We start from the raw sequence: 17,931 nt of genomic DNA on the forward strand, positions 1-17,931 counted from the left end.
ATTTCCCCTCAAGAAATGGTACTCCTTTCGGATTCACAGAGGTTGTACATGAGCGTTTATTTTGAAAAGAGTCTTGACAATATCGAAAAGTGCGGTTGGAGTAATCGAAGCATGTTGGTGATCTACACAAAATCTGATAGTATTATATCGTCTAGTGGCTTCAGGCGGCAGCATCAATCAACTGGTTTAGAGTCCTGTAGTCGCTCTTCTCGTAAAGAGAGGCCTCATCCAGGCAGATTTTTGAAGGCTGTGCAACTTTTCAAAAATCCGCCCTAGCTCGTTCGCATTAATTAGATACTTGGAATATTTTACGTGTATTTACCATCGCTGTTTTGGTTCGATGTCTTCAATTCCGACCATTTATATCTTTTTAAAATACCAATAACGATTTTCCATCGGAAAGACAGCAACAGTAGAATTCTACTACAATTGGTGCAATCTAAATTATATTCTCGTGCATCATCTAGTAAGCTTACATTATATGGCGCTAAACTGGTAAGTATTTAAATCTATAAACGTTTTTCTGACTTTGTCGAAACGCTATTTCTACGATTGAGGGGTTTTTTCTAAACCTCTCTTATAACAGGAGTAATCTGGGAAAAATGTAATCGAGAACTCTCGAAATTATTTAGGTACAACATTTTCTGCTTATCTTCAGTGTTTCAATTTTTTTTTTTGCTAGTTGCGTTTGGAACTTACTTGTTTGGTATGCGAATTAAAACAGCTTATATCCATAAGAGGATATAAATAGGCGTTTTAATTCAATGGTGCATTGGTCATTCGCCAAGAAAGTCGATTTATATCATAGATCAAGAGACAACATAACAAGCTTACATGCTTAAATGAATTACAATGAGGACAACTAAGATTTTAAAAAACATAAGAGGTCTAAAAATTTAAAAGTAACTATATTATTGAACTTTATCTGAAATATAAACTAATTTAAAACCAAAATAGTTCCACAAAACTATCTGATCTCCACTTAAATAAAATTTTAAACTTAAAAATGAACTCCCAACTAATTCGACTTTATTGCCTTATCTCTTTCTGAAAGAATCAATAGCTAACTAATCTTTGATGATATCTCTTGCGCTTGAATGTGAATCGGTCTGACTTTAGCAAAGGAGTTCCCAAAACTTTCGACTCTTTAGATCCTGCATTCTACTGAGTGGTACTAAAAAGATAACTCAACATCGATGGCTGCACGTGAAAGCTTATAGTTGCCTCTTCCCACTTGGTATGAATCAGACGCTGCAACGGCGTGTTGAGCGTCGACTCCTCCTTGGCGACCACATCGTTACCACCGCTAGCGCCACTAGCAGCACCACCAACACCGCCGCTAGCGCCACCCACACCGCCGCCGGCAGCAGCACCTCCTCCTCCGGAAACGGCCGTCGGCGACGCAGCGCCCCCGCCGTCCTCCTTTCCGGACATCGAGGTACTCTCCGGCGTGATTGGTTGCCGCTCCAACATGACCAATGCCTGCTCGTTGTAGGTGCGATTGTCGATGGTCATCAGGATCTGGTGCCCCGAGCAGCTGTAGTAGTTCACGTCGAAACGCGACTCCGCATGGTAGTTGCGCAGCAGGTCCGGATTCTTGTTGAAGATCACGCCGAAGTGCCCCGTGCAGCTGGTTATCCAGATGGGGTAGTTGGGCGTCTTCAGACGGGAACCCGGCTGACGGGACTGATTAACAGCAGCCTGTGAAGGAATTAGTTACAAAGTGTGGAAAATAAGAATAAAAATAACGGCATCAAAAAGAGAATAATTCTTCATAAGTTTTAAGCAGGGTGCAATCAGTAATGATTTTTATTTTTTGATTTTTATGTATGAAAAAAAGAAAAAATTGAACAAAAATCATGCTAAACGTGTTCTATATAACCTACTAAAAATCTCTTTAAAAAGGCAACCGTGCATATAGTATAACTATATTTTTTTTTAATTTTTATTACCCACAAAATCGCTATAAAACAAGTTTGAGTTTTATTTTTGATCACGACGAATAACTATTATTTGTCACATTTTATTAGAAAACTCAAAAAATAACAGTTATGAAAACTTATAACAGTTACGGTCCCTGGTTTTAAGTAAATGTTTGGAACTCGAAGTTGCCTAATTTAAATTATTAAGATTTTTTGAAACCTAAAGGAAATTTTTGTAAATCCCGAAATGTATTCCATTAATTTACTTACACTGGCCGACTCGATGTCCCAAAGTAGAAGACCAATCATGCAACGTTTAAGGACTCCGTACTGTGGAACCGCCTGGAAGAACAAAACCATATCCAAATAGAATCGAAGGCCGTTAAAGAGGTGACAATATTCTGGTTTCCGGTACCCACATAACTACTCTCGTCGCCCACATTTACAACTCCATTGTGAATATAGGGCGTGGCCCGGCCCGTCAGCAGCAGGGTGACAATCATCAGGGAGCCCTCCTCGTGATTGCTCGAAGTCAGGGGCGTGGATTTCGCGGAGTCCAAGTCCGTTCGAACTCTGAAAAATATTCGAAAGTATTCACCGCCGAAAGGTAAATTTGAAAGGGATTATAAAAGGTCTCCGAAACAGAGGATGATGGCATTTGCATATACAGACACTTGGGCCTAATCTTACTTTCCCATGGATCTAGTGAGGACGGCGCTATAGAGGAACAGCAGGGTGCCCGGGGTCTCCTCCTCTGTAAACTTTTAGGCAGGTTAAGTGCAAACTGTTTGATCAAATGGCTGAGCTAGCAAAGAGTTAACTTTCTGGGTCTTACGTATTTGAAATTTCGCTTCAAAAAGTATTCCAACTCCTCGTTGGGCGACAGTGTGAAAACATAGAGCTGCAAAAGGATTATTGGAAGAGCAATAGTTAAGGGGACTTTATGATTTATTGAACGTATTTGTAATTTCCTCATTAAATTGTCTCCCCAAAAATTATAAAAATTATTAAAAAATCCCTTTAAAAAACTATGACTAAATTTTCCACTGCAAATATATAGATTTTTCCTAACAGCATATTATACTCAACAAAAAATCATTATAAAGTACATGTCTAATGCCTTAAAAAATTAGTTTACACTTATACAACTGTTTTCCTCTTTTTCATTCGTTCTTAATAAAATAATATATATTTTTTAGGAGCTTTAGTGTAATAATTCTGCATTATGCAATAATGGCACCTACCTTCTCGGTGACGGAATCGTGAAAATAGCAGGCGCTGTGTTCGACGAACACCTCGTCCTCCGATGGCAGCACCATGGTGACCTTGCCCTTGTCCGAGATGGTGCGCAGGATCTCCAGCAGGGCGCAGAACAGGGCCTCTCGTTGCATCTCGGCGGTGGCCAGGAGTGGGCTGAAAAGGGAAACACACACAGCACTCAAACTCGCCGTTGGCTCAAACCGGAAACGGAAATGGAAACGCACTCGGTTAGCGAAGCGACGCGACTGGTCTTCCGGGCAAAGAGGAGATACTTCAGGACGAATCCCTGGACGACGGACAACAGGCCACGGGTGGCATTCCGGGGCGAACGGAGGCCGTAGGCCAGCTCCTCCTTGGGAGCACCAAACACAAAGGACGTCTGCAGCCATTCGGCCCGCATGGGAATGGCGGCGGTACCGAAGACCAGATTGCGCAGATCCTGGACGGGAACACAAGGAAACACAGGATCAAATCGCGTCCGGCTGCCGGGTGACTGCTAATTACCGTGGCCAATTCCGTGGTAATGGGCGTGCCGCCCTGCGTGATGAAGTCTTTGTTCATTTCTTTTTTTGCTTTTCGTTTTCTAATTAGCTGCTGATTTCCGTTTCCGCTAGAGACCTTTGCTCCACTCTGCGACTCGTTGGCGAATGATTTCTCGCCGAGCACGGTTCCGGGCTCCAAGTCGAGCCTCAGCCGGAGATTTGGAGGTGCAGGCGACGGCAGACAGCTCGTAGGCATTTCACACTTCAGCATGGATTTTTAATTTCATATTTAGCCGTGGGCGCACGGGGCGTATGCGCAACTAAACAGAAGCCAGTCAGGTGGCAGTTGGTTACAGTGGGCTAAACAGGTAAGCAAAGAGTTTAAATTTCTAAAGATTTTCATTTAAATAGAAAGATGCGAATTCTTATATTAAAATGTAGAATAACTTTGTAAATTTTATTTCAATATTTTTTCGTGTTTGTAAAGGAATTGGAATAGTTCATTCAAGGCCTTAAAATTCCTTTTAAGATTGGGATTTAAGATTTTCCAGATAAAAAAAATCACAATAATTTTTAAAAGGACTCCCACTTTATCCCACTGTGCTGGGTTTTAGGATTAGGCTGAGAGGGTCGTTCGCTGTCTGTCAGTCAGCGAAAGTAACTTTAAATGAAATTGAATTGAATTTAGTTCTGTGTGCGGCACACGAAACTCGATGTATGTGGCACAAGAAGTGAAAGTGTTACGGCGGAGACTCGGGACATGGGACATGGGCTTGGCCATAGGTGGAGGTTACATTCGGGTGGAATCTGGCATGTTGCAGCCTGTCAGGGCGCCCCACACAACCGGAAATATGTAGTTGACGCCCATTTGTGCCTGTTCCGAGGCAGGAACAGCTGTACCTACACCTTACTGCATTACTGGGTGTTAATGTTCCAATGATACACCCGGAAAAACATTCCAGGGGCCACCGCAGTATTGCTCAGCCATTTTAAATTTAGACAGCACTCGTGTTTCAGGCTAGCCCGATTGATTTGTTGAATTTTTGGGAGGGCCTAAATGGAAGTGAAAGTGGCCCAATAACTGACTGATTGGCTGACTGCCTGGCTATAACCTTGAGCGAGTCACCGGCAATTTTATTAAAGTCCCAGACCTGGCATGCACACCTCAGTTTAACACCAGTGAATGCCGCATTCTCTTGGCTTTTGAAATGGAAAAGTCCCGGGGTGTCAGAAGTGATCAGGCCAAAGCCAAAGTGCTGAAGGATTCCGACTTGAAGGGTCGTCAAAAGTAAGAAACAGTCAGTAAAACAACAAATTCGGATACAATTCACTTAAAAAATGTATTTAAAAGTCCTACACCTTAGGAGCCTAAAAGGGTAAAGCGTCATAAAGGCATAAATACTTTGCTTATCACTTTACAATAAATATTTGTTCATTACACCACATAAAACCGGAAACCCGACTCATTTTCAGTCATATTCTAAAACCTATGCTTGCATTTTGAGCTAAAGTTGTCATGGTTCTTAGTGATTTTCTCCAGTAAAATGTAAACTACTTAAATATGGCAGATAATGAGTCGGTATGCTATTAAAATATACAACATTTATCCTTAAAAAATACATTTTGAACTTAAGATTTAGGGGTAAAGCAAACAGGTAGGCACTCATCTCAACATCACCGGTTCCGGGGGTTGCATCATGTCCCTCATTACGGTTCTCGCTGAGGCAGGAGCACGGCCCACCAGGTAAAGGAAATTAAAGTACCAGTCGAAGAGTCGCAGCTTGAAGGCCGACAAGAACAGACAGTACTCGAAGTAGATGCGTCGGCTTAGCCAGCGGACAAATTGCACGGGAGACCGTCTGTTGTGCTGCATATAAAGGCACTTCTGGGCATATCGGGCCATAACCCGGGGTCGGTTTACAACGTCTCCATGCTGATGACTAATTGCACGCACCGTGTTCAGATTGCGGACCTATTTAATGAAATAAATTTATTTGGTCAATAGTTAAAAAAAATTAGATAATACTAGGTATAATGTACACTAGGGCGGTCCACATTTGTATGGAAATTTTTAAGGTCCTACTCTCACCCGCCTATACGGTGCGCATTGTGGAATTTAAGGTAAACCAAATGAAAATTGTTGAAAAAATCTCGTTTTAGGGTCTGCGAAGTGGTTCAAAAGTTTTTCTAATCAAGGTGGCAAAGATTTCAAAAATTCAGTTGATGTTTTGCTCTCCCTTTTTTTTACCAATTATTCCAACGAAATTCATAATATGACAAAATAAGAAATGGGAGAACGATTTTTTTTCGACCAAACTCGAACTGTTATACGTGTCGTATAAGTAATTTTTAAGCAAGACGTTTCGCAAGGTCTAAATCATGAAAATTTTTTTTGTTTTCACATACATTTTTTGCTTACTTTAATATACCATGTAAAGGGGTGAGAATATAATTTCATTTTTTGGACCGCCCTAATGTACACAGGACTCACCACAAACAACATGCTTCGGGGCATCTCCTTCAGGGTGCCCATAATGTGCTCAAAGTTGTGCCTGGCAATTTCCTGCATATGGTCGATGTCCTCCTGCGATAGCTTTCCCCGAATGCTTCCACTTCGATTTCGAAGTGGCTGCTGGAAGAGCACTTCGGCGAAGCGCATGTAGTCGGCAATACCGATCCTCTCGGCGGCCGACTGCATCTTCACCTCATCGCGCAGGACGGTGGCCTCCCAGAATTCGCAGAGCGGCCCTCGCACATTTTGAGGAAGTTCTTCGTAGAGGCCATGATCCAGCAAGATGATGTCCGCCCGGCCGTTTTTACTATTTTTGCGCACAAAAACTGGCAATAATACAGTGCAATATTAATATAAAAATTTTAAGGTTAATTTTATGAGTTAAATTACTATTTCCTGGATGGGGATCGGCGTGCACGAAGCCGGTGTAGAAAATCTGTTCAGCAAAGGTTTCAAAGAGCTTCACATCGATGTCTTTCAGGCTGAGTTTTTCTTTTTTTATCGTCTTAAGATCGTTAATCTTGCAACCATCCATCCACTCAAGAGTGAGCACGCGCTATAAAAATATAATAATAATGTAAGCAGGAGAAAAAATGGGAATTTTTTGCAATAGATCCTTAAATCTTCAAACTTGGAAACGTAATTTTGTATAGATTTTTTTCGGGAAAAACTTTATTTATGAAAACTCCTAAACATTATACGAATATTAATAATAGCAAGCGTAGAACTATAGGAAACTCACCGTTTTGGTATACGACCAGTGGACTTTGGGAACGTGGACAAAACTGAATTTCTGCATGTCCTTGGCGCATCGCTCGGCATTCTGGCCCTCCTGCAAAAAGTTTAGCTCCAGCACCAGGTTCTTCCGCAGGTCATTCAGGATCCAGCCAAAGTTGTAGTCCTTGAAGAACCACTCGACAATGTCCTGCAGGAAGATGATGGTGCCCAGGTCGCTGATGAATCTCTTCTGCAGATCATTGTACTGCACCTTGACGGCCACCTGCTCGCCGCTGGGCAGCTTGGCCTTGAAAACCTGCGCCAAGCTGGCGGCCGCCACGGGCTTGTAGTCGAACTCCTGGTAGATCTCCTCGGGCAACTGGCCAAAGTCCTGGCGGAACACCTTCTGCACATCCGCCTTGGTGGTGGGCAGACAGCTGTCCTGCAGCTGCGACAGCGTGGAGGTGTATTCCACGGGCAGGATGTGATTGATGGCGGCGAATCCCTGGCCCACCTTGATGTAAAGGCCACCGTTGAGCAGGCACGTCTCCAACAGCCGCTCGGCGCTCTTCTTGTGGAGCACCTTAACCTTGGTCTCGTACTCCGGATCGTTCTCGTCCAGCCGCAGATAGTCGGCGGCAATTAAGCCGGCGGTTTTCAGGGACCGCACAAATCGCACGGAGGCCCCACAGTAGGTGAAGTCATTTACGATCCCGTCGTAGGCCAAGGCACCTGCTCCTGCCGCCAGGAGACCCAGTCGCACCACGGGAAGACGGCTCTTCTGGGCCGTCGCTTCTTGCCGGATTAGTCTAATGTTCCGAGTACGGCTTCCCACACTCAGCAGTTGCCGCACACGCTAAAGGATGAAGGATAAGAGGATTAAATGGAGTACTTTTTGGGTCATAAAACTCACCTGGAGAGGTAGCATTTTCCGTCCGCCCGCTGCAAAGTTCAGCCAAAGTTTAGCCTTTGGCCACCTGTCGCAAAATCAGCTGGGGAGCCCGAACAGCTGATTGTGGAGCCGCCGTGATGATAACAATAGCTCGATGATGGGGCAACATCGTCATCGCCCCAGCTCATTTGGCGGTTTTAGGAAATTCAAATCTGTTTTTTGATTTAGCAACTGCCTGAAAACTGCTATAGTTTATGCATATGTTTATATCGAAAATAATTTGCGAAGCACACTTGAAACAGCTTAGTTTTCAAATTGTATAAAGGTTATAGTATAAACTTATTTAAATACATAAATAAAATGGATCTTTTGATTGTAAAATTATTAAAGACAAAAACAATAATTTGCGGGGCATACTTGAAACAGCCTAGTTTTCAAAACGTATTAAGTTTATACTGTAAAATTATTTAAATATATATATATAACTAAAATGGATCTTATGATGGTTAAATTATTAAAAACATTACAGTTTTGAAGGTCGAACTCCACTTTGTGTCACAGCTCATGTTCTTTATTTTAGGAAGAACCCTATGTGGGTGGTACTTACAGCTTTGCTTACATAATATTACATAGTAAATTCTACAGCTTTTTTCTTGCTGAGAAATTGGCATTATTCAGGGGTTTTTTCCCTTATAAGATTGTATATACAAAGCGCAGGTTTCTTAGGCAGGATGGCAATTTCCTTAGATGACTTAGAAGAAAGTTCCCCATTTACTCTTCAGTATTAGTTAGTTACTTAAAAAGCTGGAGACGACTGTGACCCTCCTAGAGGAAGTATTCCGCTTGTGGCTTCTTGGTGGGAAAGCGGCGCTTCTCCTTCGCAGCTGCGTCGAAAATGATGAAGTCGCGGCCAAGGGACTCGTCCAGTTCCAGCACAGCAGCCACATTGCCGCACCTTCAAGAGGAATTCCAATTACCAAAGAATTTATAGGCTTAAAATGGAAAACTTACCGGTAGCAGTAGTTGGGGGCAGACCACACAGTCAGGACGGAATGGTCGAAGTGCCACCTGTAGCCCTCCATGACCAGCTGGTGGGCGCGGCAAATGAGGTCCAGATCGTTGGCGCGGTTGAACATGGCAGCCACATCCGAGCCGAAGAGGTAGCCAGCGCCACGCGGCGACACTCCCCAGCCGATCTGGTTCTCCGGATCGCTCCAGAGTAGATCGCACATGGGCCCCTCGTGCGGCACCTCCTGCTTGCGATCGAGGAGGCGAATCTGGTCCAGATATTGAATGGACGGCGACAGGCCGCCGTGTACGCAGAACACCTTGCCATCGATTACGGCCGCCAGGCTAAGATAATCGAAGATCTCCGTGCAGCAGCGCCAGATTTCGGATGATCCGAACTTGGTCATGCACTCGTCGTAGAATCCGTACACCTGGGTGATCTGGCGGGACTCGTGGTTGCCGCGGATCAGGGCGATGCGGTCGGGATAGCGCACCTTGAGGGCCAGGAGCAGCAGGAAGGTCTCCAGGCTGAAGTGGCCCCGGTCCACGAAGTCGCCCATGAAGAGGAAGTTCTTCTCGGGCACCTGGCCGGCCACCTTGAGCAGCTCCCTCAGGTCGTAGAACTGGCCGTGGATGTCGCCGCACACGGTCACCGGGGTGTCCAGGCGCTGCACATTGGCCTCCTCCGCCAGGATCTCGCGGGCCTTGGCGCACAGGCGCTTCACCTCGAAGTCCTCGAGGATCTCGCAGCGATACAATTGCTCGATCTGGCGGTCCAGGTCGGTCATCGTGGTAAAAATGGAGAGCAAATCGGTGGGGAAATCGTGTGCAATGGAGAGAAAAGCGGAGAAATACAAGAGGATTCGTTTTCTGTCAACTTTACTTCCGTTTCAATGGCCGCCTCCTGGGTTTATGCGAAGCTTTTTCGTGTAAATTCCAGATCGTGAACGCAATTTCGTGTATTCCCGCTAGTAGAGCTGTCAAACCATCGATAATACTATCGACATCGTGACAATGTCAACGCATTTAGTTATTAAAAATTTAAATTACATTTTAAAACAATTTATTATACAGAAAGATTTCAGCGGTAAAATGAACTGAAAAATTACGGTTGATGTATTGTACAATTTAAATCAACAGCTTGTCATGAATACGACAAGTTAAATTATGATAATTTCACTCATTATATATTATAAAATCATCTCGAATTCCAAAAAAGTAATATTCGAAAGATCTACAATTTCCACATAACCAAATAAAGAATGGCGCCATAGAAACTATCGATAGATGCTAAAAAATGATAGATTAATTTTTAACCGATTGCGGTGCATTAAAAATACCAAAACCACCTAGTATATTTTCTCGCTTGACCGGTATATTTGAATAGACCGCAAAAGGTCATGCTGTTTTGTTGCTTCTTGGTTCCGACTTTTTTCTGTTTGCGGCGACGGCGGCGCGTTTGAAGTGCAATTTTCAAGTGCAGCGCAGCAGATTGTTTACACTACGCGCACTTGCACCCATCTGTACACCCAAGCCAAGCGCAGGGCAGTGAACCAGTGAGCCGCACGCCCCCGAATAGCCAAGATGTCGGGCACCATACTGGAGAACCTGAGCGGGAGGAAGCTGTCCATATTGGTGGCCAGCCTGCTGCTCTGCCAGGTGCTGTGCTTCCTGCTGGGCGGCCTGTACGCCCCCCTGCCCGCCGGCCATGTCACCGTCCTGGGATCGCTGTGCCGCGAGGACCACGCCCGCCAGAACGACACCGGATTCCTGCTGTACTCGCGCGGCGCAGGAGCCTGCATCCCGGTGACCCGCGAGGAGGTGGAGCGGGATTCCATGAAGATGGCCAACGAGCTGGTCCACGTCTTCCAGATGCCGCTGCCGCGGGACCTGCGCGACCTGGACTACTCCCGCTGGCAGCAGAATCTCATCGGGGTGCTGCAGGTGGAGTTCGGCTACGATTCCTCCTCGGAGCTGCGGGAGCCGCCCCGGGAACTGCAGCTGACCATCGACATGCGGCTGGCGTATCGGAACAAGGGGGATCCGGACAACGGCTGGAAGTTGTATGCCCACGGGGTGGAGCACCGCTACCTGGACTGCGTCTCCCAGACGGTGGGGCCCACAGAGACGCTCTACTCGTGCGACATGATACCCCTGTTCGAGCTGGGCGCCCTGCACCACAGCTTCTATCTGCTCAATCTGCGCTTTCCCCTGGACACGCCGCGCCAGATGAATCTGCAGTTCGGCCATATGCACGATCTCACGCTGACCGCCATTCATCAGAACGGAGGATTCACCCGCATCTGGCTGCTGCTCAAGACGGTGCTCTTTCCCTTTGTGGTGGGCATCATGATCTGGTTCTGGAGGCGGGTGCATCTGCTGCAGCGTTCGCCGGCCCTGCTGGAGTACATGCTCATCTATCTGGGCGCAGCTCTGACCTTCCTCAACCTGCCGCTGGAGTACTTGTCGCTGGTCTTCGAGATGCCCTACATGCTGCTGCTGAGTGACATCCGCCAGGGAATCTTCTACGCCATGCTGCTCTCCTTCTGGCTGGTCTTTGCCGGCGAGCACATGCTCATCCAGGATGCCCCGAACAAGTCAACCATCCGGTCGCGCTACTGGAAACATCTCTCGGCCGTCGTCGTCGGTTGCATCTCGCTGTTCGTCTTCGACATCTGCGAAAGGGGCGTGCAGCTGCGCAATCCCTTCTACTCCATCTGGACCACGCCGCTGGGCGCTAAAATAGCCATGACCTTCATTGTCCTCGCGGGAGTTTCGGCGGCCATTTACTTCCTCTTCCTATGCTACATGATCTGGAAGGTGTTCAGGAACATTGGCGACAAGCGCACTTCGCTGCCTTCCATGTCCCAGGCGCGCCGACTTCACTACGAGGGTAAGTTGTTCATTGCCAATTAGAGACCTGCTTGAATGGACTCAATGAATTATTTAGAATTTTTTGTTTAAATTTTTGAGTTTAAAAGAATTGAATGAATTCCGAAATAATTTGAATTGAAATTTTATTTCTATGCATTTTATTTTCTAAGCAGTTAACATTAATATTTTAAAAATTTTCCACATTTTGTTCTCAAGAGAAAGCACAAAGAAGTCTGGAACATTCAAAAAATTCTTAAAAATTATTCATTCAATTCGAAATGAATTAGAAAAACATTCAATTTCACATAGAATTGAATTAAACTAATCAGAAATTTCATGGCATAATATGTTAAAACAAAAGTTGAATGATTCACGCAGGGCTCTATTGCCAATATGGCTTTTAATTATGAGCATTTTTTTTTTTTGGGGTTTAAGTTACCGCGTCACCCGTAAGTGATGCGGAGTTATTTGGCCGCCCTGAGTTCCAGGAAAACGCCAAGGCAAAATTCGTTTGTATGTGTTTCAAATTCACTTAACCTAAAAGTGAATCCACACCACGAGGTCCCTTGCCCTACCCGGCGCGAATTGTGCGTGTTCCTTCAAGGGCCTGTGAATGTGGACTGAATTATGAGCTTTAAAATAAATAACTAATCCCAATTTCAGGCCTCATCTACCGCTTCAAATTCCTGATGCTGGCCACCCTTGTATGTGCTGCGCTGACCGTGGCCGGTTTCGTCATGGGCCAAATGGCCGAGGGTCAATGGGATTGGAACGACAACGTGGAGATTCAGCTGACCTCCGCCTTTTTGACCGGCGTTTATGGCATGTGGAACATCTACATCTTCGCCCTGCTCATCCTGTACGCCCCCAGCCACAAGCAATGGCCCACAATGCACCACAGCGACGAGACCACACAGTCCAATGAGAATATCGTGGCCTCGGCTGCCAGCGAGGAGATCGAGTTCAGCCACCTGCCATCGGACTCCAATCCCAGCGAGATCTCGTCTCTTACCTCGTTCACCCGCAAGGTGGCCTTTGATTAGGCGGCGGCGACGCTTGAAATATTGATTTCCGATCGGTTTTGTGCCAAACTTAGATCACGATTTGGCCAGCAACCGCAACGCTCCAAGGGTGTGCTAATTTTATTACCATAGTCAGTAGCATTTCTTGCCTAGTTTTGCATTCTGTGCATTCGACAACGCGATCAGCATTATTACTTATCATTAACGCATAGATTGTCTAGTTTCTCTCAGCATGCTCAAAGTGTACGATTTTATCAACTGAACTTTTTATGTATGCCTCGGCAGTATTATCTATTGAAGTCCATTTTGCTAGCTCGTAAGTTTTAACATATTTATGATATAACCTTTTATACACACATATTTACATTTTAAGGGCATCATGTATTATTTAACAAGGAAATCGTGCGAGTATAACGTTATCTTTGCCTTTGTGTTTCTCTTGAAATCGAATTGTCCATAGATTGCATTAAACTCGTACGATTTGAGATTTAATTTACATTCACAACCCTCCAATATTTATCCATAGGATTCTGCCCAGATTTTTTAACTAAAACGTAGAGCAATTTCTCATTCAAGTAGCAATGCATCGAATAAAAAGCAATATTGAAAATGCCGAATCGTTTTTATTTTTAAATGCTGAAGACGTATATATTCCAGAAAACATTTCTAGTTCATGGGGAATGCAGTGTTTAGGAACTACCAAATGATCCTTTGAGGAGCGCGGTAATTTTGCCAGTAGAACTCCTTGGTGAAGTACACATAAAAGGTTGCCACATTGAGGAGCAGATGAGCGCCCAGCTCTAGCCACTCGGCGTAGCCCTTGCGGGTGTGCCGCGTGTTCAGCCGGAAGAGGATGTAGGGCACCAGGAAGTAGCGCAGCTCCAAGAGTCGCTGGAAGCACAGCACCAGGAAGAGGCTGACCGGGAACATCAGCTTGAAGCTGTCCGGCATGTGGCGCAGTCCGCAGAAGAGTACGCAAATGGAGAGCAGGTACACGGGCGCCATGGCGTAGCGGAACCACCAAAACCGTCCGTAAAGTCGGCTCCAAACGTAGAAGGTATAGTGCCTGTTGTCGGCCAGCAGATAGGGATGCACCTCGGTGTTCAGGTGGATCACCAGCAGTATTAAAAGCATCGCCAAGAGGGATAGTGCCCGGTTTTTGCGGATTAGATCCGCTGCCGAACGAAACTGGCGTATGGTGTTGGATATTCCAAAGCCAGCCGCAAAGAGGACAAAGTAGAAGAGCTGCGGCACATGCAGACTGGCCTCGTGGGCACTCTTGTCGCCCACCACAATGGAGCCGTTGATGAACAGGAATCCCACGAAGGGCAGAATGATCGAAGCGTAGAAACAGCACTTGGCCAAAATGCTCAGGAAGCAAGTGCACAGCAATTGGGGGCTGCTGAAGATTTGAATCCACAACTGGAAAATTAAAAATAGTAATGAAAAAAATGCAAATATTTTGGAATATTAAATTTACTCATCAGGTTTTTCAGTGACCCACCTCTTTGCCCATTACTCGCACTTTGTCCTTAGGAACGGCTCGAGTGCGGACGCATTGGTGGACCAACGTGTCCAGCACTGTCATCCCGGTGGCCATGCAAACCCACACGATGTTCGTCTGACGCATGAGGACACTGGCCGCACCGAAGACCGCCGCCGGCAGATGGGCCTCCTGCTGCCAATAGTTGTAGAACAGCAGCACCATGGTCAGCGACAGGGTGTCCGTGTAGTACAGGTGGCTGAAAAAGTAGAGGGGCGGGAGCACGGACATGGTTATCGCCTCATGGGCAGCATACGAATTCCCGCCCGAGCCGGCCAGGATGCGGCGCCGGATCTTGTAGAGCAGCAGGATGTTGATCCCGGCTCCGGCCAGGCTGAGCATCCTCAGTCCCGTCACCGTGCACAGGTTCAAGGGATTCAGGATGAGGGCGATCAAGTAGAGGCCCGGAAAGGTCGTTATCTTGGGATCCCACTGAAAGATGTTTCGGAAATGGTCATCTGGGGTCGTATAGTGCTCCATTCTCCCGCTTACCACATCGAATTCCTTGCGGCAAAAGGCCAATCCCTGCGGGATGTGGAACTCCTCGTCGATTACGTAGTCCGAGGTGCCGTTAACCCGCAGAAACAGTGGCAGCGAGTAGAGCACAAAGCCCACGGGCAGGACCAGTTTCCAGGACCCATTCATGGCAGGGATTCCACTTCCTGCCTTCAAAATGAGAGCTCCAATTTTTTTGTCCACCGGGTTTGTTTATTTTTGGACCGAACCAGCCGGCAACACGTGGGAATGCACTAACGCCTGGCCCTCAAAAAACGGCATAAAAATACTACACGAAAATACCAATTTTTTCATGGAGGGTATTCCCTCAGTATAATTTTGGCCTTTTTACAGAAATCTAAATTTAAGTTACAATATTAATTCAAATCACTAGAAAAGAATGTATACAGAAATATGCATTAAGATCATACGAGAAGACGGTCTGACCAGCGGTTAGTCATCGCCTTTGAAAAACAGTGTTTATACAATATTTAGAAATGATGTCATCGCTGTTGGATCTGAATGATGACTGTTTGGCCGTTATACTGGCATATTTGCCCACCAAGGATCACTGGCACTTTTCCAACGTTTGCACTCGGTTTCGAAATGTGATGATGATTAATGCCAGGAGCCTCTATAAGAGAGTGGAACTCACCGGAAATTTAGAGGAGTTGCTCCTCATGCAAAAACATGGTGATCTAGTGAAAAATTTGTACTTTATATCTAACGAGTATTTGGTCGAAGACTTATATGTGCTTTCCGAAACACTCGGAAGCCTGATCAACCTGGAAAACGCTACATTGAACTTTACATCACCTGTATTATTGCATACACTCCGGGATATTATCCAGGATCTGGCGAAGCTACCCCTACTTAAGGAAATCACAATGTTTCAGGACACTATCGTTAAACACTTGAGGAGACCGGACTTTATAATACCAGCTGGACCTCATAAGCTGGAGGAGGTCATAGAGTTACTTAAATTAAAAGGTGAATGGCGAACCGGTCGTTATTATCCTCCTATTTTGGAGATTCTTGAAACTGACTGAGTTTGCTTTAGAAAATGCAATAAGGATGTTTAACAACAAATAATAATAATATTCTAAAAGAAAGTATTTAAAATTTGCATACATAGTGTCGGCTTTCAAATTTATTTTCAAATAATTTATATAATTTGTGTGCAATTGGAAAGTCTGAAAAGTCTGATAAAATCAGTCGATTGACATACATACAAAACTTTTGATTTATTTTATTAATTAAATTGGGTGGCAAAGATTTTTCTTTAAAAAAATGGTCAACCGGGGTTTTTAATATTTTAAAATAAAGTATTTAGCTCCTACAAGAATACGGTCTGACATCGGCTTATCATTTGTTTATTGTTAAAAAAAAAAAATTGTTAAAGTTAATAGAGATATGAGTTCATCGCTGCTGGATCTGAACGATGACTGCCTGGCTTCCATATTGGGATATTTGCCCCTGAAGGATCACTTGCACTTTGCCCATGTTTGCAGCCGCTTTCGAAATGTCTTAATGGATTACGGCAAGAGCCTCTATAAGACAGTGGAGGTTACTGGATCGCCGGACGAGTTGGTCCTGATGCGAGTTGTTGGTGATCTAGTGAAACATATGTATTTCAAATATTACCCGGAGTGTGTCCAAAATGTGCAAAGGATTCTACGCGAAACGATGAGACGTCTGGTCAAACTGGAGCACGCTACTCTGAATTTTAGCTGTCCTGTTCCATTACACGCCTTCGAGGCCATTATTCGGACTCTGGAAGAGCTGCCCAACCTTAAGGGCATCGGGGTATTTCAAAACAGTGAGTTCCATAGCATCTACAAAAGGCCTCGTGCAAGGATGTATGTCCCATCCTCGATTTGGGATCCAAAGAGACTCCTGTGCATACTTCAGAATTCCAACCCCAGTTTGCCAACGCACGACTGGAGAATTATAATACTAAAACGCTCCAAAGGCCCCTCCAGCCTGGTGATTCTTATTCTAAATACGGAATACTTGGCTTTAACCGCTGCCGCTCGCCAAACGCTAAAATTCGGACACAATTTGGTCCACCCAAGTGTTTGTACGTGGGGCGAAATGAAAACTATTTCTTTTGATTTCGTTTCTGAAAAACAAGAATAAAATAAAAACAGGCTTGGCATCTTTTATTTTAAATAATTTCTTTATATATTTATTATTTATAGCTGATGTCCTCGATGGCCTACGCGTGTACGACGATTCTAATAGTTTGCTGAAAGATTGTCAAATTTTTCTTATCAACGATAATTTGCGGACTGAACCCAGTGTTTTATCCAATATCTTAATATTGAAGAAAATGAATAATTCTTTTAAAGAAACTCTGGGTTACATAGTGCCTCATTTGTCGTCTGTCGAAGAGATGATCTTCTACATGTCGCAGCCTTCCAAGGACTATCAGCCGCTGGCTCGGGTTTCCAAGCTTCAGAAGATTGGGATCTATGAGAAAAATAACCAGAACAGCGGACCACACCTGCCGTTTATCGCTGGCTTGGCTTCTGGGTTGTCTAGGCAGCTAACCGAATTATCAATTACAACTTTAGAACTTTGCTACGACGAGGCCAAAGAGATCTCACGAATGGTTAACCTTAGGGAACTTCACTGTTGCTTCGAGGAGCCCAGATGTCTGGAACATTTGCCTGCTCTTAAGCAGTTGAAATATTTATCCATTCGTGTGTCGCACTCGGGCGTAACAAATCAGTTATTAGCCATAATAAGGGGATGCACAAGACTGAACGTCCTGCTGGCAAGGGTGAATTCATCGCAGCTTTCCAGTGATTTCATTTTAAGAGCTCTTGAGGTGCTCCGAATTGTTCGAGATCCCGGTAATCAGAAACCCCTCAGACTTGGAACTCCTTCGGAAAACCAAATTAGGGTATGTATGTCAAAAGATCTTATTTGTATTAAAAATTTTTAAATATTTTTCACTTACAGAGCGAGGATCTCTTACCCTACTTGTGCGTTTTTCGGGACCGACTTTAACTGCACATACCCTTAGTAACTGCATAACTGTGATTAGTAGCTTGTACTTTATTTACTATAATTAAAGGGCATAATTTTATATCCCATTAAATTTCCTTTGGAATTGTAAGTTATATATTGGGCCAGTTTCCAGAATCCATTTATGGCAAGTAATCCTCTTCCTCCGCTGCCTAAAAAAATAAAGCTCCA

At 44.8% G+C, this 17,931-nt stretch overlaps 6 protein-coding genes and 1 long non-coding RNA gene across 9 annotated transcripts; 3 read left to right on the forward strand and 4 right to left on the reverse strand.

Annotated features, from left to right (window-relative positions):
* Positions 1 to 1,064: 1,064 nt before the first annotated feature.
* On the reverse strand, positions 1,065 to 3,807 carry LOC108063395 (inactive ubiquitin carboxyl-terminal hydrolase MINDY-4B). Its single transcript, XM_017150460.3, has 8 exons — positions 3,687 to 3,807; positions 3,407 to 3,621; positions 3,167 to 3,335; positions 2,758 to 2,823; positions 2,613 to 2,683; positions 2,342 to 2,495; positions 2,193 to 2,264; positions 1,065 to 1,701 (listed from the first exon to the last, which is right to left on the reverse strand). Exons 1-8 carry the CDS (start codon positions 3,741 to 3,743, stop codon positions 1,162 to 1,164), a joined length of 1,344 nt encoding a protein of 447 aa, XP_017005949.2. The 5' UTR covers positions 3,744 to 3,807; the 3' UTR covers positions 1,065 to 1,161.
* On the forward strand, positions 2,346 to 4,023 carry LOC138912979 (uncharacterized). 3 transcript variants are annotated; one of them, XR_011418532.1, is made up of 4 exons: positions 2,346 to 2,482; positions 2,543 to 2,690; positions 3,122 to 3,702; positions 3,774 to 4,023. It is a non-coding gene; the product is annotated as an uncharacterized lncRNA (long non-coding RNA). The 3 variants fall into 3 exon arrangements; XR_011418531.1 differs by having other exon boundaries at positions 2,391 to 2,529; positions 2,593 to 2,690; XR_011418530.1 differs by lacking the exon at positions 2,346 to 2,482 and having other exon boundaries at positions 2,485 to 2,690.
* A 956-nt stretch (positions 4,024 to 4,979) lies between these two features.
* Positions 4,980 to 8,065, reverse strand: Adck5 (aarF domain containing kinase 5). Its single transcript, XM_017150500.3, has 5 exons — positions 7,807 to 8,065; positions 6,919 to 7,749; positions 6,567 to 6,732; positions 6,156 to 6,502; positions 4,980 to 5,636 (listed from the first exon to the last, which is right to left on the reverse strand). Exons 1-5 carry the CDS (start codon positions 7,819 to 7,821, stop codon positions 5,328 to 5,330), a joined length of 1,668 nt encoding a protein of 555 aa, XP_017005989.2. The 5' UTR covers positions 7,822 to 8,065; the 3' UTR covers positions 4,980 to 5,327.
* A 265-nt stretch (positions 8,066 to 8,330) lies between these two features.
* Positions 8,331 to 9,750, reverse strand: LOC108063382 (serine/threonine-protein phosphatase 4 catalytic subunit-like). Its single transcript, XM_017150449.3, has 2 exons — positions 8,797 to 9,750; positions 8,331 to 8,740 (listed from the first exon to the last, which is right to left on the reverse strand). Exons 1-2 carry the CDS (start codon positions 9,579 to 9,581, stop codon positions 8,611 to 8,613), a joined length of 915 nt encoding a protein of 304 aa, XP_017005938.2. The 5' UTR covers positions 9,582 to 9,750; the 3' UTR covers positions 8,331 to 8,610.
* Positions 9,751 to 10,185: 435 nt separating this feature from the next.
* wls (Wnt ligand secretion mediator) lies at positions 10,186 to 13,306 on the forward strand. Its single transcript, XM_017150489.3, has 2 exons — positions 10,186 to 11,686; positions 12,331 to 13,306. Exons 1-2 carry the CDS (start codon positions 10,378 to 10,380, stop codon positions 12,708 to 12,710), a joined length of 1,689 nt encoding a protein of 562 aa, XP_017005978.1. The 5' UTR covers positions 10,186 to 10,377; the 3' UTR covers positions 12,711 to 13,306.
* Positions 13,293 to 14,980, reverse strand: Alg10 (alpha-1,2-glucosyltransferase Alg10). The gene is made up of 3 exons (XM_017150491.3): positions 14,725 to 14,980; positions 14,194 to 14,664; positions 13,293 to 14,111 (listed from the first exon to the last, which is right to left on the reverse strand). The coding sequence occupies exons 1-3, from the start codon at positions 14,875 to 14,877 to the stop codon at positions 13,386 to 13,388; spliced, it is 1,350 nt and encodes a 449-aa protein (XP_017005980.2). The 5' UTR covers positions 14,878 to 14,980; the 3' UTR covers positions 13,293 to 13,385.
* A 1,035-nt stretch (positions 14,981 to 16,015) lies between these two features.
* Positions 16,016 to 17,858, forward strand: LOC123003430 (uncharacterized). Its single transcript, XM_070215628.1, has 3 exons — positions 16,016 to 16,546; positions 16,929 to 17,635; positions 17,695 to 17,858. Exons 1-3 carry the CDS (start codon positions 16,141 to 16,143, stop codon positions 17,740 to 17,742), a joined length of 1,161 nt encoding a protein of 386 aa, XP_070071729.1. The 5' UTR covers positions 16,016 to 16,140; the 3' UTR covers positions 17,743 to 17,858.
* Positions 17,859 to 17,931: the final 73 nt, after the last annotated feature.

This window comes from Drosophila takahashii, chromosome 3L, assembly GCF_030179915.1.
Source record: "Drosophila takahashii strain IR98-3 E-12201 chromosome 3L, DtakHiC1v2, whole genome shotgun sequence".
NCBI lineage: Eukaryota > Metazoa > Arthropoda > Insecta > Diptera > Drosophilidae > Drosophila > Drosophila takahashii.

Coding starts and splice junctions, on each gene's coding strand:
- LOC108063395 (XM_017150460.3), bottom strand. CDS start 3,743: ATGAACAAAGACTTCATCACGCAGGGCGGCACGCCCATTACCACGGAA. Junction 3,336..3,406: donor CGCGTCGCTTCGCTAACCGA/GTGCGTTTCCAT, acceptor TTCCCTTTTCAG/CCCACTCCTGGCCACCGCCG. Junction 2,824..3,166: donor ACGATTCCGTCACCGAGAAG/GTAGGTGCCATT, acceptor ATCCTTTTGCAG/CTCTATGTTTTCACACTGTC.
- Adck5 (XM_017150500.3), bottom strand. Junction 6,503..6,566: donor CGATCCCCATCCAGGAAATA/GTAATTTAACTC, acceptor TATTATTGCCAG/TTTTTGTGCGCAAAAATAGT. Junction 5,637..6,155: donor CCCGAAGCATGTTGTTTGTG/GTGAGTCCTGTG, acceptor TTCATTAAATAG/GTCCGCAATCTGAACACGGT.
- LOC108063382 (XM_017150449.3), bottom strand. CDS start 9,581: ATGACCGACCTGGACCGCCAGATCGAGCAATTGTATCGCTGCGAGATC. Junction 8,741..8,796: donor GCCCCCAACTACTGCTACCG/GTAAGTTTTCCA, acceptor TTCCTCTTGAAG/GTGCGGCAATGTGGCTGCTG.
- wls (XM_017150489.3), top strand. CDS start 10,378: ATGTCGGGCACCATACTGGAGAACCTGAGCGGGAGGAAGCTGTCCATA. Junction 11,687..12,330: donor GCGCCGACTTCACTACGAGG/GTAAGTTGTTCA, acceptor TCCCAATTTCAG/GCCTCATCTACCGCTTCAAA.
- Alg10 (XM_017150491.3), bottom strand. CDS start 14,877: ATGAATGGGTCCTGGAAACTGGTCCTGCCCGTGGGCTTTGTGCTCTAC. Junction 14,665..14,724: donor GCCGCAAGGAATTCGATGTG/GTAAGCGGGAGA, acceptor AACATCTTTCAG/TGGGATCCCAAGATAACGAC. Junction 14,112..14,193: donor TGCGAGTAATGGGCAAAGAG/GTGGGTCACTGA, acceptor TTAATTTTCCAG/TTGTGGATTCAAATCTTCAG.
- LOC123003430 (XM_070215628.1), top strand. CDS start 16,141: ATGAGTTCATCGCTGCTGGATCTGAACGATGACTGCCTGGCTTCCATA. Junction 16,547..16,928: donor CATCGGGGTATTTCAAAACA/GTGAGTTCCATA, acceptor TATTATTTATAG/CTGATGTCCTCGATGGCCTA. Junction 17,636..17,694: donor CTTCGGAAAACCAAATTAGG/GTATGTATGTCA, acceptor TTTCACTTACAG/AGCGAGGATCTCTTACCCTA.